The sequence below is a fragment of the Prinia subflava genome, chromosome 14 (assembly GCF_021018805.1).
Source record: "Prinia subflava isolate CZ2003 ecotype Zambia chromosome 14, Cam_Psub_1.2, whole genome shotgun sequence".
NCBI classification, from domain to species: domain Eukaryota; kingdom Metazoa; phylum Chordata; class Aves; order Passeriformes; family Cisticolidae; genus Prinia; species Prinia subflava.
The window spans coordinates 19092311-19109562 of record NC_086260.1 but is presented as its reverse complement, the minus strand read 5'-3'; the positions used below and the strand labels follow the sequence as shown (position 1 = coordinate 19109562).

Here is a 17252-nt window from a genome sequence, read left to right as displayed (position 1 = left end):
TATGAAAAATTATCAAATAATATCAGAAGTCTGAATAGAGGATGGGGGGGAGGAAGTTAAATGTATTAGAATAGAGAATAGCACTAAATGCTTAAGACAAAAGATATGTTGTATATCAAGCCACTCATTAAAAGGGAAAAAAGCAATTCTTTATATGTGACACAAGGACAGAGAAGAGTTGGTGTCACAGAAGGATCGCCAGCTCCTGTGGGAGGCAATGAACAGAAAAATTAAGAAGTGCATATTTTGAAATCAGTAGGTGAGAGAATCTCATTTTACTGTTCCCCTACAAGAAATGGGATTCTATTCCAGTCACTTTTCCTTTTAGGCAATTAAACAAGGAAACAAAAGCCATCTTTCAATTCTAACCTCCCACCCACCAAGGAGAAAACGTAGAAATCAGCAAAGCACCTATTTTGTAGTGAAATAAATTACAGCTCGACTTAATGAGAAGCCATCAAGAAGATTTATAATTACTCTTCATATTTAAACCATAATGTTTTTCTAGTCTGACGAACATTGTCCCTTCAAACATTCTCCACCTCTTTTCCAAGAGAATAGTTTCATCACAGGTAAGAGTCTCATTATTGTGTATGACTATTGTGAATATAAAAGAAAACTACCAGACTGAAGGTCTAAACCTTTTACAATTTATACAAAATTCAGCATTCCAAGAACTGGTTTGAAGGCTTGCAAGGCAGCATACACAGTAGATGCAGGCCTGTTCATCTATCCTAGATATATGTGGAATTTTTTTTCTGCCTTGACTACCTGCCATTCAATAGCAATTCTTTTCTTCACTTTTCTTCTTTAGATCATTTCTCATTAGCAATTTTGATTTCAGCCCTAAACCCTCAACAGAGAATCTGCTATTCTTTGACAATAATTGAGGTACACAACACATTAGACAAGAACTTTTCACTAAAAGCTACCTCAAAACGACCTCACTTCCAGCACAAGTCTGCAGCAGATGTGCCACACATCAAGAGAAGTGATTCCCATCCGCATTGGCCTCAATCGACCCTGAAATTGTTGTGCATTCAAATGTTATGGTAATCAGTTTACTTCCAAATGAGACTGAAATAATTGCATTAATCCTGCACACACCTTGTTTTCATTCAAGCTCCGAAGCCTTTGGAAACAGATGCTAAAAATGCCATATAGGTGATTCTTCTTTTTTGACAGCACTGCTATATATGCAAAGTTACAGATAATTGACCTGTTCAGTCAACTAGATCAATCATTTATCTATACCTACTTGTGATATTTGACCCCATTTTATTAAAAAAAAAAATCCAACTTACAAAACAAATAATATCACACCTATTAAAACACACCCCACAGAAGCAAATTTTCCACAAAAGTTGCCATCAAGAGGTTTTTAAACTGCAGACAGAAAGGAGGACTTTCCACATCTTTATACGCATGGAAAAAGACATTTTGGAACTGAATTGCACGAGGTTAATCACCAGGTCAGGGGCAAACTAGAACTGTAGGTTTTTTGAAGGCTTTGAAAGCAGAAGTATTATTTAATGCAGCTTAATGGCTGCACTAGGCAATGAACATATCAAGATTTCAGCCAAGATGGGAAAGAATTATCTCTGCCAACCTACAGGTTAAATAACATTGAAAAATTTGCTGTGAGTGAAGTCCAAGCAATGCAAGCTACACAGTCTGCCTGGATTTCTTGTCTTTTCAGTCACATCAGAAAAACCTAGGTTTTTACTAGACTCTGGAGGGGAAGGTACCCAACAGGCAGAGAGGATTTGTGTGAAGAATGGGAATTCTGTACTTTTCAAGACATTATTATTTAGGTTGTGCATTTTATTGAAGATCCTTGAGAAGAGCTGAGTTAGCAGCTGGTTTTGTCTGACAAATTATGTTCAGAATAATTAGAGCTTTCAGTAATTCGACTCCTGTATATTTATAAACCAAGATAAATAAGCAGCATGCAATCAGATAAATACGGTCTACATGAATAATACTATACACTAAGGTTTGAATTATTCCAACGCATAAGTACAGGTCCCAATCCCTCATATAAGGCTGTGCTCTGCCATCCTTTTTCCGACAAAATTCCCTAGACATCTTGCAATGCTGAGGAAGTTCTACTGAACAAATATATATCTACATTAATGACGTGCTTAAGGTGGACTGGACAGGAGCAGTGCCAATTTATGAAGGTAGCTGAACTATATTCCTATTACACTGGGATTGCATGGAATAAAGGACTTTGGCAAAGCAATCTACAATTTTTTAAAAATGTTTAAGCATTCCAATTTTAAACATCTGAGAAACAAAATACAAAAGTCAGAATTACACCATTACAAAATCCAGTTTAATTTCAGATGCTTTTCCTGACTTGAAATTTACATTTTTTTAGTACATAATTTCTTCTTATTTTTGGTTCTTGAATGAAGTTTTAAATCATGTGGTACTCGTGCACTCAAAAAAAGTAAGCTTGGCCTTCTATGACTTACATATTTTTAATATGTTATTCATTTAATAGATTTGTCAAAAATAATCACCAGAATACAGACCTTGCCTGCATTTCATACAAATGTATTTCTTCTCCAATTGTCTTAAAATACAGAGAAAAAACTAACATTCTTCAGTCATTCTGCCTCTTTGCTCCCAATGTGTTCTATTCCTCTTCATTTTGCTACCTTTATGTGTCCCTGTCCTCACCTTTAGCTGGTTTTTGAGCCTGCAGTGGCTTCCTGATGCTGACTCCTTTCTGCAAAACTTGCCTCCCTCTCCATGACAGAATTTCCCTTTGCTTTTGAAGGGAATTCTAGCCTTCCCACCCCATTTCCTGCATATGCCATCCAAGGCACAACAAAGTCTATTGGCAGTTACTGGGGAAATAATCACCCTCTCTTTCCAATGTATAAATTCACCCTCTCATTCACAACTTATGAAGTGCACTAATAGATCCTAACCTATTTATTCGTCCTTTTAAGGGTTCATGCATCATAATTTAATGAAAAGATTTTAAGGAAAACAGCTGTATTTGTAAAACCTTCCCCCATTCTCAGGTATGTAAGTATTACTAAGCTACTGCTCATTTTATTTCTGCATCATTTTCTCAGGTGACCCGATCCTTACTGCAGTGTTATGATTACAGCAGCTAAAGGAACAGAAAAATGACATTAATGGCAAAAAATTCCAAAAGAAAAAAGCAATGGCTGTAAACAAGTGGAAGTAAAGAGAAGGACAGAATGACAAATTACACATGAAAATAAATTTCTATGGTAATTGAAATGTAGACAAAAATAATCAGACACTCATAAATTGATAAATAAAATTGCTCAATTCCCAATTTAGCTGCATTTAACAATTGAGAATTTGATTCCAATGAGAGTCTTATTGGTTGGATCTTACTTGGAAGAAATTCAGAATAGGTCAGAAAAAAGTATCTAGACAGGGAAAAGTGCAGAACTATAGTTATGTGGAAAATGGATAATAAGGAAGAAATACCGGCATGGAAAAAAATTGTAAGGGAAAGAAGAAAAGGTTTGCAAATTTGCAAATTACTTTCTGATATCAGCAGAGCATATCACCTTGTATTCAAAGCACAGCAGGAATTCATCCTCTGACAAAAAAGGGTTCAATCTCACTTGCAAGTGCAATACCATATGGAGAACTATTGCCAGCTACAGACACCAAATACCAGCAACAGAAATAAGCAAGTTTTTATCAATTTTGTAGTTATTCAGGACAGTTACAGGAAACCATTTATTTTTCAGTAATGCAAGAAATTATATTTAGTGTGTGAAAATTAATGCCTCATAGCTGATCCATTCCATTCCACTTCCTTCTATTTCCATATCCATATGCTGAGGGTGTTCTTCACCAGCAAATTCTCTCTATATGCTAAACTCTCTATAATGAAGCATTGCCCCTAATTCCAATCTCAAAGTTTTAAAATTTGAGGGAAAAAGAAGTATTACTAGGCCCACATTGTACAGAAAAACAGGAAAAGATGCCGCCTGTTGGGGAGAGGGGGGAGTTTCACTTGCAGTTTTAATTTTCAGTGTAAGGTTTCTGGGACTCTCCATGAAATCCTACCACCACTGCGTGCCCCAGATTTGCCTGTGTCATTACAGGTTGAATTAGCAGTGTGCCTAAGGACTGCACTGAGTTTTGGCCACCAAGATTACAGGACTTTGGAAAACCATAAAGAAATTATTATCACAGCCCCAGGATAAAAGCCAGCTATATCTATACATAGAAAGTTAGAGCTGAGCAACAGAAATTTCCCAGTTTTCTTTTATTCACACTCCTCTCCTTCACAAAGGTTTCATGGGGGATGCCAGAATTTATCATACTTCTACTGTAAAACTGCATTGCAGCTTGTAATGTGTATGTCTGAAATGTGAAGTGAGTACCCAGATTTTTTCTGTTTCATGCCATCTATAAAATCTTTCTTGTTGTACTTTGATGAAGAAACGGCAGAAAACATTATAAAAGGCACAATGTGCGTAGGGGGTAATAAATCTGCTGGATGCAGATAGTCAATGGCTGCAAGTCATAATCTAAATCTTTGCTCTCAGCCTCCTACCAGTTTTCATTATCAGTGAAAATTGCTATTAATGTAATACGATAGCATCATGTCCAAGCAGCTCGGTATTCATGCATTTCATGCAGCTGTCAGAAGATGATAGACATTTAGCTTCAAGGTAAAGCCAAAGTTTGAATGTTCCTGCTTCTTATCTCCAAGGCTTTGTTACTTTAGAAGATAATTATCTAATTTCATGACCAATGGTGTGTTCCCAACCCATCACATTTTAATACCCATAGTATGTAGATTTTTTGCATGTATGTCTTTAAAGTTCGCAATTTCAGATAGCTTGACACAAAATCTTCAAAGTATATTGAATAGCCAAGTATTGAATTGGGACCTGAAGGAACAATAAGAACACTGCATGCTGGGGCCCTGACCAGAGTTTTCATAATCATGCATTCCAAACAGTATTTTCACTGTGCTTTTGCCAAACAGGCTACAGATATTACGACTGCTTTATTTTGAATCCCACCTTTTAAGAAAGCAAGTTAAATCCTTGTTTGTGTATAAAAGCACAAAGAAATCCCTTGACAGCTACTGTAGAATAAAGTAAAAATAGACAATAAGACATAAAACCTTTCACCAGCTGACAGACTCTTTCTGTACAACACTAAGTTCACTTAAGATACTGGGGGGGATAAAGACGGTAAAAGAAATGGCTAATAAAGCAACTGGGAGCTAAATGGCTTGTCTTAGCCCTAGATTAGAAAATAAATTCCTGTGTTACCACGACAAATTAAAAAGTTTTCTCCTATTCATGCAATCAGCTAAGTGGAAATTACTCTTGAGACTTCATAATTATGAGAACAGTTACATATCCCTATTGTGAGTGGTAAAAAGCCCACATGAATATCAAACAGCAGAGAGCTCAGTTTAAAAGTTCATAAAGCTACTGAGAACTATTTTAAAACAATAGGTTAGAAAAAGTGTTGAGACCTGATGAAGCAACTAACAAGTCCCATAATGTTGTCTATGGCTGGGGCCTTTGTCATGGCAAAGTTCTGTGCCTTTTCATGCCTTCCAGGAGATTATGAAGATCATGAATGAACAATATTTAGGGAGGTAGAAGTGACACTCAGCAGTCAAATCAAAATGGGAAGTTCCAGCTCAAGTAAGTTCTTGTCCAGACTAGACACAAGCACTGGAACCAACGAGGTTGTGGTACTGCTGTCCTTGAAGGTTTTGAAGATCAGACTGAAAGACCCAAGAAATCTGCACTGATTTTACCTCTGACCCCACTTTGAACAAGAATCTGAGTTAAAAGACCTTCTAAATCCAGTTCCAGAATTAATTATCCCAGGAGTCCAGAAATAATGAAAAACAGAGTTCCACAGTGGAAAACAGAAAGACTTTGAGCAGAGGGGATGATGAGTGTTGGTTTCCAGAATCAGTTTTGTGGAGTCATTAGTGTCAAACACAAAAGTCTCAATTCTTAGAGTATAATTAGAATTTTTTAATTCGGTATCACTATATTCAGAAAAACAACATTAAGCAAAAGAAATCTACTCAACTTGCACATTGTAGAGGAATGGTAGCAACAGGACATATAATCCATCACCTGCAGAAAAATTCAGGGAAGCATGTCAAATCCACATTTTGAGAGCACTGAGGAAAAACATTTTATGATATTTTATTAGAAGCTCTTCCACCCTTTCCTAAAAACTAAGAGGAATGCTTCAAGGAAATTACTGCCAGCCATACATATGAGAAACTACTAATCAACAATCCATAGGATCCACACATTAAGCCCTTATATTCTGAATGAATTATACACACACACTTCTAATTTTATATCCCCAGTCTTATAATACAGATCAAGACACCTTATAGTTTGGTTTGTTAATGGACCTGAGAACAATTTTTTCCTTTATCTTTTACTTCCTTAACTTTGGTGCTCTAAGATCTCAGTCTAAAAGGATAAATAGAAATAACTTTCTCTAAGTGCCTCCTGTACTATAAAATTATTTACACAAAACACTTGGCATCAGGCTCAGAAGAAAACATTTCTCTCTAGAAATTATGCCCATTTAAAACCAGAAGGATTAAAATGAAAGATAAATAAAGTGGTTCTGGGAGAGACAGGAAGAGAAACAAAGACAACAATAAAACATGTCAAAAAAAGTAAAAGCAAAATACACGAGTAGGAGGAGGTACTTTGACAAAGACAACACCTTCTAAGATTTTATAATTTTTTTTATTACCTCAGTGAAATTTATTGGTTTAACTGTTTATAGTTCTTTCAGGAATCTTAACAGACAGAAAATATGATTAGAAGAAATCACTTGACAAACTCTTTTGATGAAGAATCAATACATAGAACCTATACGCTTTGAAGACTCCATCCAACCAACCAGGCTCCAGCTAAAGAGGCAAAACTTCAGTGCAAGTAACGCTCCACGAAAATGCCTCTCAAGAATAACAACAGTGAAGAGAACAAAGCTTAACAAGTATCAATTGTTGATAACAAAGCACAGAAGCTGTGGCAGGTTCATAGGAAATCAACCAGGAGTTTACATCAGATAATTTCCTTCCTTCTCACTGGGACATCCCAGGGTCTTGCCAGCTCCACTGAAGTTCCATTATGTACTACATTGTTACATTTAACACAAGAACACGCTGCAACACCTCGAAAAGCTCACCCTGCTGATATCTTTTCATCTGGTTGTCAGACCTGAAGCCCAACAAGAGATGATCTGAGCAGTCTAAATCTTTTTCCAAAAAGTTTAGTCTATTATAGCTGACATATTTATTCCTCTATAGTAAAATGATATTTTATAAAGATCATTTGTTTTGTGCCTAAAAAGGGGAGGGGAAAACCAGGAAATCTTCATCCAGCCTGGCTACTTGGTTACCCTGTACAGCAGTGACAACTGGGTTTATAACCTGTTTCTGCTCTTCTGCAATCTGAAGGAGACCCCAGCTATGCGTTAAGGAGAGATAGACAGAGATTAACCGTGCATAGATAGAAATCAAAGAGGAAATACAATTACTGTTATTGGTGATAGTCCACAATGAAGGATGTAGCTCATCCTACTAACATAAGGCAGTCCAATAAAGTCTACATAATAGCCAGGAACCTGTTCTGAACAGCCAACCTGCAAGAGTTCAACGCTATCTGTGGGTTCTCTCTCAGTTTATAAAAGTAGATAGCAGCAAAAAATTAATTCTTGTGTTTAAAGACTATTTCTTGTACATTTACCATGGATATGGAGAACAAAATTTTATTGCCCTGTTTTTGATATGCTGGTTACAGAACCTGTACACTTCTATGTGAAGGAGTGTCTTCAGCACTCACAATCCCCTGGTGTCTTATATTGTTGTCTTTTAAACCAGTGTACTGGTTATCATTTATGACATGGGTAACTTCACCTGGAAAGTCCTGGGAGACCTAAGGACAGGATATTTTCAGTAATTACCTTTCTCTGGAATTAATCAGTTCTGGAAAGGCTACCAAGACCTTTATAAATTTCTTTCCAACTATGATTTTAAGTGTTTTTTTAAAGATTATTTTTTTAAATACAAATCTTACAATTATTTGATCACACAATCTAAGAAAGTACTTCAGCTTTACACAAATTAACTTGGTGGATGCTAAACAGGACCATAAAAACATTCGTGCAATTTTGAAAAAACATTACAAATGAAAAATGCAAAATGGAACTTCACAAGAACTGCATATTAATTGTTGGATTTCATTAAAACCTGTCAGTGAAGTTTCTACACAAACTAAAATACCATCTACCCTATCAATATATAATTTGTGTTGTAAAATGTGTTAGCACTTATTATCAGCAGCAAAAAACTGTCCCCTACAGAACAGTAATGACATTTGAAAGTGTGGAGTATTGATTAGCAGTTACTTAAGAGTGAATCACCACTACAATACAGCATCTATTCATGCTCTACATACCTTCACTGGCAAGATAATTTGCATGGAGAGCATCTCCTTTAACCTTGAAACGTAAGCATTTTCCAATACAGGATGTGAAAACAAACAACCATAAATGCATTAAGCGAGGGAATTAGCATTCTCTCCTTTCAAGATCTGATGTTTTCCAGTTGGATTGTCTGCTCAATAATTTCCATATTAAAAGACATTACTGAAAGTGTAATGCACGTATCATGAACTTACTAAAGCCATCTCATATTCCTCTTACATATTAACAATAGAACTTTTTTGCTTTCAGTAATACAAGTACTGCAAGATAGAGAGTGCTGAAGGAAGCAAAACATGAATTTAGCACTTTTAGAGCAAGTGAAATCTAAAACATGATGTTTGATATTCAAGCTGATTTGACTACATTTTAAAACCACAACCAACACCAAAAGATTATTGCTCCTGCCATAACATTCAAAGAGGAGAGGAGAGTACAAATCACAGGCCATTCAAGGTGCAGTTCTAACTTCACAGAGAAGATTTTCCAATTCCTCCAAAAAAGGCAGAACTTTGTTACAAAAAAGGAAAGCCAAGTTGTTTGGGGTTTTTTTGTTATGGAAGAGAGAAGAACGTATTCAAAGCTTAATAAGACTAATCCTTTCCTCTGGTGATCAACATACCACCTGAAAATTAGCATGGACCACCACCAGGTTTCCCCACCAAATACATTAGAGTAGCATAACAATGTGTTTGATTTTTTTTATTCTTGAACAAAGTTAAAATATCTATTCAGAAGAATTCACATCTTTATGTCTGCAGATAACATTAAATACTTCAAAACACGCTGAAATGTTCTGTACCTAGTTTGGCATGGAGAATAATCATGTCATTTATGTAGCCCAAAGATGTGTAGGAATTAAAGGGGATGGAGATTCAAGCTCTGCAAGTTCCAAAACATTGTTTGCATCAATCATCAGAATTACACTAGTTTAAGATTCTTGGATGTATATTTCTTTTATTTTCCATAGTTTGATTTTAAGTCAGTGCTAGGAGACACATTTTACATAAACCAGACTTCAGGAGTCCAAGTTACAAGGAATTAACTCTGAATACAGTTTTTGGTAAGCTCTACACCATAATGTGGCTGATGGGGTTTTGAATTTGGGCTTTGGGGTAGGTGTCAGGTTTGGTTGCGTGGGAGAAAGGGATTGTTGCTGTTGGTTTGTTTTTTTTGCAGAGGGTGGTGGTATTTCCTTTGATGGTTTTTTTGTATTTTTTGATTTACAGTCTACAGATTTTATTGATAATTTTTCCCCATTTTTGACAAAAAAAAAATTGTTTTTGCTGTTTTGGAATTGCTCAGCTGGCAAAAGTTTAAATTGATATCCAAAAAGTCAGCCCATGCCTATCCTTTAACCTGCATGTCTCAGTCCTACTTGACCCTTCCTTCAGAGCAGCAGTAGCAGTGTCTGGAGCAAAGAAACAGCCTACAAAAACCAAAACCAACATAAGGCTGAATAAAAGAAAGGCAATTAATGTCAAGATGATTGCACTAAACTTGCCTAAGAATTTAAGTCACTATTATACAATTTAAACTAAAGATAGATGTACTGTATGAATCAGATCCACCAGCTGAATGCTAATTGATCTAAATCACCCCGTTATATTAATTTTACACTGACATTTCCACAGTTGCAAGTAACTACCAAGATTCAGCACCCCATCCTAGTCAGGGAGATAAAATGCAATTCTGCATCTTTAAAAGCCAGAATGCTCTCCGGACTGCAAAACCTGCTCTGAGAAAACAATGGTTTGAGGACTCCCGACACAATGAAGGATTTGTTGGAAGGAGCAGGCAGATGCAGACTCCAGCCTGCCTCAGACCAAGGCAGGCAGTGCTTACATAACACTGAGGGCTCCAGCAGACAACTTACATAAGAACAATCTGAGGGAGCCTTAAACCAGCTTCTCGTCAGGAACAAACCATTGTGGAAAGCCCAAGAAATTAAGGGTATTTTCACCTGGAAACCGTTCCTACATTTGCAATAAATAATGTTGATGATTCAGGAGGAAATGAAGAGTTATCAAAGCTCAGAATATTTTTTTGAAGAGAGTAGTCTCTCAAAAGGAGAAAGCACAGACCACACTGCACTTTCACACAAACAGGCACTGCACTGATTTAAGAGCTTTTTACAACTGAGAGCTGTATTATTTTTAAGAGCTGTATTACAACAGCTTTCCCCAAAGCCTGTTTTCCAAAACTCTAATTGCAGCAGCTGAAGTGAATATGTTGCTGGCACCTAACCCTTGCTTTGCATCCCATATTTGAAGCCTGGCTTTGCCACTGGGCTACACTCTCACGTTCAGTAGAGGACCCACTAAGCACAGAGTGTTTACAAAAGAGGAAAATCCAAAATGTCAGGATTCAAATAAGGCAGATGTCTTTTGACAGTCTAAGGAAAAAAGGCAACACCTGAGAGAGAATTAAAATTAATTCTTAGGCCCCAGTAGTATTTGCTAAGTAGGTGAAGAGTATGAACATCTCTACAGCATCAAGGAGCCTCTTCAAATCTATATGACAACTGTAAAACCTTCAGAAACCAGACAAATGAGGAATAATACAGTCCTGTTTGCTTCTGGATGTTTTTTTGTACACTTAATGGTGTTCCATCTCTTTGAAAGCAAAGAGTTGAACATTTCTAAGTCCTAATTTTGCTTAAAACCTCACCATAATTTCTGAAATTACTTACTTAACTATTATTTTACAAGCAATCTGAAGCATCTGTATTTCATCTAAAGTCAGTTTTGGGAAGTCATGTATCCCAGATACTTCTAGGAGATGTAACAAAATACTTGGATAAGATTATCATAATGACATAAAATAATGAAACATTCAATTAAGATATGGGAAGCAGTGGATTTAAAAAAATACTTTCAAAAAGCAACCAAGATATTCTTACACATCTTTTACACACTCTAGAGGATGCCAGTGCTGGTCACGCATTTGATATTCACAGTACAGCAAGACCTTAAGAACTGCAGTAACTCCATCAATATTCACAACTGTAAACTGGCAAAAAAATTCTTTACTGAGTATCTCACATGAATTAATTTGCTCAATGAAATTTTAGTGTGGGTCAAATGACTCAATGTGCAAAACATTTGGGCAGTAGAGACTGTCAATCACGCCTCGACTGTGAGCGCATCGCTCTGAAAGCAGCACTCACTGTGTGTGCTGACAAAATGAATCAAGTAACCTTTACATTAATTTTTCATTTAGCAAGCCTGTATTAAGCTAAATGGCACTCCAAAGCAGCTGACAGTTGAGGAATCTATACTGTCCAGACTCATAATCATACACACATTTTATATCTTCACTTCTTTAAGGATGCCTAATTCATAATCAGGAAATGTGGGCTCCTCCGGTAATATCGGAAGTCTCGCTGCTTCTAAAAGTGGAATCTTGACTTTAAAATGACATGGATTCTGATCACCCAGAGCTCACAGTAAATACCAAACATATTTTTGATGCCTGGCTAGTGGGGAGGGAGGGGGTGGGAAAAAAAACCCTTTTGTACTAAGAGCCCTCCTGTGCTATCACCTCCTTAACTGTTGTGACAACCTCTGTCACTGACTCTGCATGTTGAAAATACTTGCAGATCTTGAAGTCTGGTATGTTTCTATTCACACAATCTTACAGAAGAAATATACTTTATAACAATACAAAAAAGTACATGCTAAAGTCATCTGTCATCCAGACTCATTTGCCACAATCAACACCAGGATACAGCAAGCTTAAATGGACAGAGACATTTTGGAATTCTAAATAAAAGAAAAAGCAACTGACGTCTTCTAAAAACTGCTGTACCAGAAGGAAAGAAAAAAGAAAAAACCAATCGAGTATGTGACAGAGGAATAAAAATGCTCTAAATACCTGTCAAACCTGTGTTTTGTCTTTTCTCTTTCATTAAATAATCAAATATAATGTAAGCAAGAAAGAAAAACAGAATAGCTTGGAAAGAACGTACACTGTCCACTTTCAAAAACAGGAGCAGAGACTGGTTAGTGAAACAGAAAGGATGCTGATGAAAAGGTAAAATGAACAGCTTCCAATTACCTACAATTATAACCACCAATAGGAAGCAATCTTGCTACTTCAGAGGGAAAAAATACATTACAGAAAGGATGACAGCAGCATCCTCTGTGAGGAAGAGAAGGAGGATTAAGGATTCACACTGACTCTTTGTGGATTTTAGCATGATTGCCACACACGGTATGTTCCATATTCTTCTAGCAAACGTTGGGCTCAGTGCTGGGTAGGTTCCATTTCCAAAGCCATTTTTGCGCAAAAATGGCTGCGCATGGAACAGCTCCAAAGTTAAATAAAGATATTTGTTTGTTATGGCCCAATAAAAAAAAATAAAGCTTTTTAATAATACTTGATTACAAACGAATCAAAAACTGAAAGCTCCATCTGCTTTATGAATTGAAGGTGTTCATAAAAAACAGTGACAATGTAAGACTATACAGACTTTAAAGAATGTGAGCTGGAAGTATAAAAAATATTGAGTGTCCAGATTTTTATAATAAAATGAAAGTTTGCCCAACATACTGAAGTGAAGCCATTTAAAGGCCTTGAAAGGCAGTAAGAGAGCGCAAATATGTTTTGTTCTTAATAGCTCTGTATTTTCGCTTAGTGAAATTCATGTTTTACAGTCCTGGGTATTACACATCTGAAAAGATAAGCTGCTAAACAACTCATATGTCTTTAGTAATTACTAAAGCCAGTTGCTTTCATTTTAAAGGATAGCACAAGTTTTTTATTTCAACTGCTACACATACTGTTATATAATTTCACACATATATAAGCCTTTCGAAATAAATGCTACAAGCTCAAGGAATAATTTCCTTCAAAACCAGGCAAAAGATAGAATTAGTGTTAGTCAGAACTAAAAATCATGTCTACAAAAAATCAGCAGAAATTTAATATATGGATTGAATGAGTGGTTTTGCTCAGCGAATGTCTCAATGTTTTTCCATTTACATATTGCATTTTGAGAATCACATGTTAAATGTCCCAAAATAGCAGTCTCAATCTAACATATTCCTCTTAGTCTCTCTTTTTTTCATTGCAACTCTTGTAAAAATAAACTGTCCACAATACAGAAGTTTATTATAGGTAGCATATTTAAATTAAACAGAGTCCTTGATATATACCTGATACTCAAATCTGCTTTTTCATTACCCTCTGCCCTAATTATGTAGACTTATACCGATTTCTCAAGTTTTTGCTATACTTCACTACCGTATTACCCAGCTGTGCAGCTGAGCAAGAAGATAACCACATTCATTCCTCTTATCTGTAATGATGTAATACATCTCAGCACTGGGTTGAGATGATTGGGGGAATAATGGCATTGTAAAAACTGCAGAGATGACAAACAACAGTGCAGCCGCCTTCTCCTGATATAGTGCATTGTGTACATACAGCCCAGGCTGAAAATAATACAATATGCACTAATTCTGCTCCTTGAATGGAGTTAACATTTTTCACAAGAAACAGCTGTTTCTGCACAGAAACATCATCATCACAATGCAGCAACCAGACTAAACACCCGCAACCTGGGCTGAAGCCTAGGCTACAAGAAATAAGTGTTGGAGTTCACTTTCCAATGAAAAAAAAAAGAGTCATCCAAACAGAAAAATATCAGGTTAAGCAAGAGCTCTACAGATAGTGCAGTGCAATGCAAAGAGTCATCAGGGACTAGTATGCAATACAAAAATAGATCTTGGACAAAAGCACGTACAGCACTGGTTTCCTGTTAATTTAAAAATTAAATCTGCCTCCATTTTCTCTGTTAAAACCTTCCTTATTACAACCGAAGAAATCCTTACCTTCTGCAGGAGCTGGGAACCTGAGTATTTGGCTGCAATAGATTTGATCTCTCCACCAAATGCTGAGGCCCAGAGCTTTACACTGTGAAGAAAAAAAAAAAAAAAAGAGAGACAGGAAGAAATGTAATACACATGTCATAGCAAGCAACAGAGACTATACCACCTTCAGCTGCACTCGGAAGGATCTGAGCAATTCTGCATTAGAGAGCTCACTGAGGATCCTAAGCACAGCAAAAGATCAGGGAAGCTGTACAAGTATAAGCAAAAACTAGACCCCGTGCTAAGGTAAGGCCTCTGAAATGAAACTACCAACCTGCACCATTAAAATTTAAGGAATTAACTTGTACAGAAACATGCTCTGGCACAACATGACATATATCCATTGAAAGGAAAGCAGCAGATAAAATGGCAAAACAGTTCTGAATGACAAAATCCCACATGACAAAGAGTTAACAGCATCAGTTTCTGTAAATGCAAGCACCTAAAACTCAATGGCCACATACTCCACCAACACATGCTCCTACAATAAAATCAGAGTAGTGCCAAGCGCCTTGGAGACAGCCACTTAAACACAGCTGACAGAGAAGCAAAGGTGCCCTGGAACAGTCAAATATCTGCAGTACAAACAGGAGAACTTGAGCAGCCAAGTTCTCATCCTTGAACATGGTCCTGGGAGTAATAGCATGAAAGCACTTACACTGACAAGGGGATCTGCTGCTCCGATCCAACCACATCCACTAAAGCTGTGTTAAAAGCTGTCCAGAAGATAAAGAAAAAACCCCCAAAAGCCCGAAGAAGATTCAGGTTCTCTGGCATTGTGCCTCTCTGTGCCTGGAAAGGTTTGGGGAAATTCAAGTGAAGCTGAGTTCAGCAGCAGTGGGGTTTTGCTTCTAAAAGCTTCTTTTCCCCCACTCTTTACCCCCTTCCACTTGAAGGGGACACTGGAACACTGGAAAAGAAAAATTCACAGCTCCATCCTCATTCCTCCAAAGAATGACCCTCTCTGTGTAATGGAAGGAGCGGACCAGAAGCGAAGCTCTAATGACTTGAAAACTATTGTGTCCCTGGTAACAGCAAAGCGTTTTCCAGCACTACTGCAGCCGCTTGCATGTAGTTCTTTACAACTCCGCAGTCAGCAGTGTGCTGAAGTTACTTCAGTGACCTACTGCTGCTCCAAAGTGCCCTCAGCAGCAAGAAAGCAGACTATTGATTCCAACTGTGGAGGCTGTCTTCTTGCAATTACTGCTCACTTTGCAAATGGAAAGCTGCCTAGAGTTCTCCTTTCCCTCGCCGATAACCTCCAGCCTTCATCCCAGATCACGCCAGCCAGAGCATTGGTTCAGCGGAGCGGGAGCAGCAGCCTTTTAACGGGATAGCGCCGAGGCAGAGAGGCAGGCACAGGAGGAGCTGGACCAGAGGGAGGGCACGGCAAAAGCAGAGAAAGTCTGGAGGAGCTGAAAGTGTAGAGTAGAGCCCTTGCAGGCAGGCGAGAAGAGAGCGCTGCACATTGCCGGGGGCTGAGCCTGGGAGGGCTCGGCGGGGCTGGCGGGGGCGGGGGCCGCGCACACCCACCGGGAGCGATCCGGGCGGGCAGCGCTGCTGGGCAGCACCTGCCCGTCACACGGAGAGGCGCAGCCTGCCCGCGCCTCAGCGCCGGGCGGCGCCGGCAGCATCCCGGGGCGGGGAGCGGCGGGCCCTGCCCGGGGAGCAGCGCCCGGCGGCGGCAGCCGCGGCTCCCCGGAGCCGGCCCCGGCCCCCGGGCAGGCTCGCACGCTCGATGGAGCGGCACGGAGCGCGTCCTTGTGCGGAAAGGCGCGTTTGCTGCTTCCTCCCACGCCGGAGCACTGCAGCAAGTCACTCTCCGAGAGCTCGGGACCGGCAAAGGCTTATGAATGAAAATAAATGCAGCATAAGTAAATCAATGCGGGCTGACTCCAGCCTATGAATAAATTATTAATTTGTGCTCATAGAAGGATCCTCTTGATATAGCAAATACAGGATTACAAGCTCCTCCACTGAGAGAGCATCGTACGGAGCAGGAGGGATTGGTCCAGGTATTTTTGTTGTTGTTGCTTTTTAAAACCTACCCTCCCTCCTTTTGCTTTTATTCTTCTCCCTCTGCTTTTTTTCTCACCTTCTTCTCCGCTAAATGTGCGGAATTAAAATAGCAACTGAACTTTAATGTAAACAAGTATGGCAAGATCATGATCTGAGCACGGGCTGAGTCATCCCTTGCATCCTACAATATAGCTCCAGTGTCCGCTCCAGAATTCTAGTTTCCTCCCTCTGTAGTTAGAATTAACACCTCAAAATATTCACTCTGCCTTTGTACACTGTTAACATTTTCTGTCTTGAAGCTCAAGAGGTAGTACCTTTATTTCTTTCCACGTTAACATCTCTAAGAGCACTGAACAGTTTGCTTTAAATATCAAAACCTCTATTCAATTCCTAGCTGACAAAAGCTTCCTGCTTTCTCAGAAGGAACGAGAAGTTTAAAGATAGAAAGACTAACAGGGGAACTGTGCAGAACAGAGTAGCACAGCACCCTGCAACTTTCACCACCCACCAGCCATCCCCACCACGAAGAGCAAATAGATCACATTTCTCCCTGTACTATTACCTTCATATGAAGGCAATAAAAAAAAACCTTAAAATGAACATATATTTTGGGTATTACTGAACCATTTTGAAAGTCCTGTTATCTGTGCTGTTACTGTGGATTTCCTAAGCAGTGTTTTAAACATGCTGCCATGTCACCAGGTGTTCAGCTTACCTACAGGCAGAAATGTAAAAATGCACATGGCTGACTAACAGTATATAATCAATTATGTGCTTCTTTGAATATATTACATTAACAATGGTATCTTTCTAAAACCAGGAATGAAACAGAAACAAGTTGATTGTCTCAACACT

At 38.3% G+C, this 17252-nt stretch overlaps 1 protein-coding gene across 1 annotated transcript in view; it reads right to left on the bottom strand.

Annotated features, from left to right (window-relative positions):
- The window catches only part of CACNA2D3 (calcium voltage-gated channel auxiliary subunit alpha2delta 3), a 406564-nt gene extending 389964 nt beyond the window's left edge, over positions 1–16600 (bottom strand). The window contains exons 1-2 of the mRNA XM_063411460.1: positions 15037–16600; positions 14340–14421 (exon numbers count right to left, since the gene is read on the bottom strand). Coding sequence (XP_063267530.1) covers positions 14340–14421; positions 15037–15155 — 201 coding nt within the window. The 5' untranslated portion in view covers positions 15156–16600. The remainder of the gene's footprint in view (positions 1–14339; positions 14422–15036) is intronic.
- Positions 16601–17252: the final 652 nt, after the last annotated feature.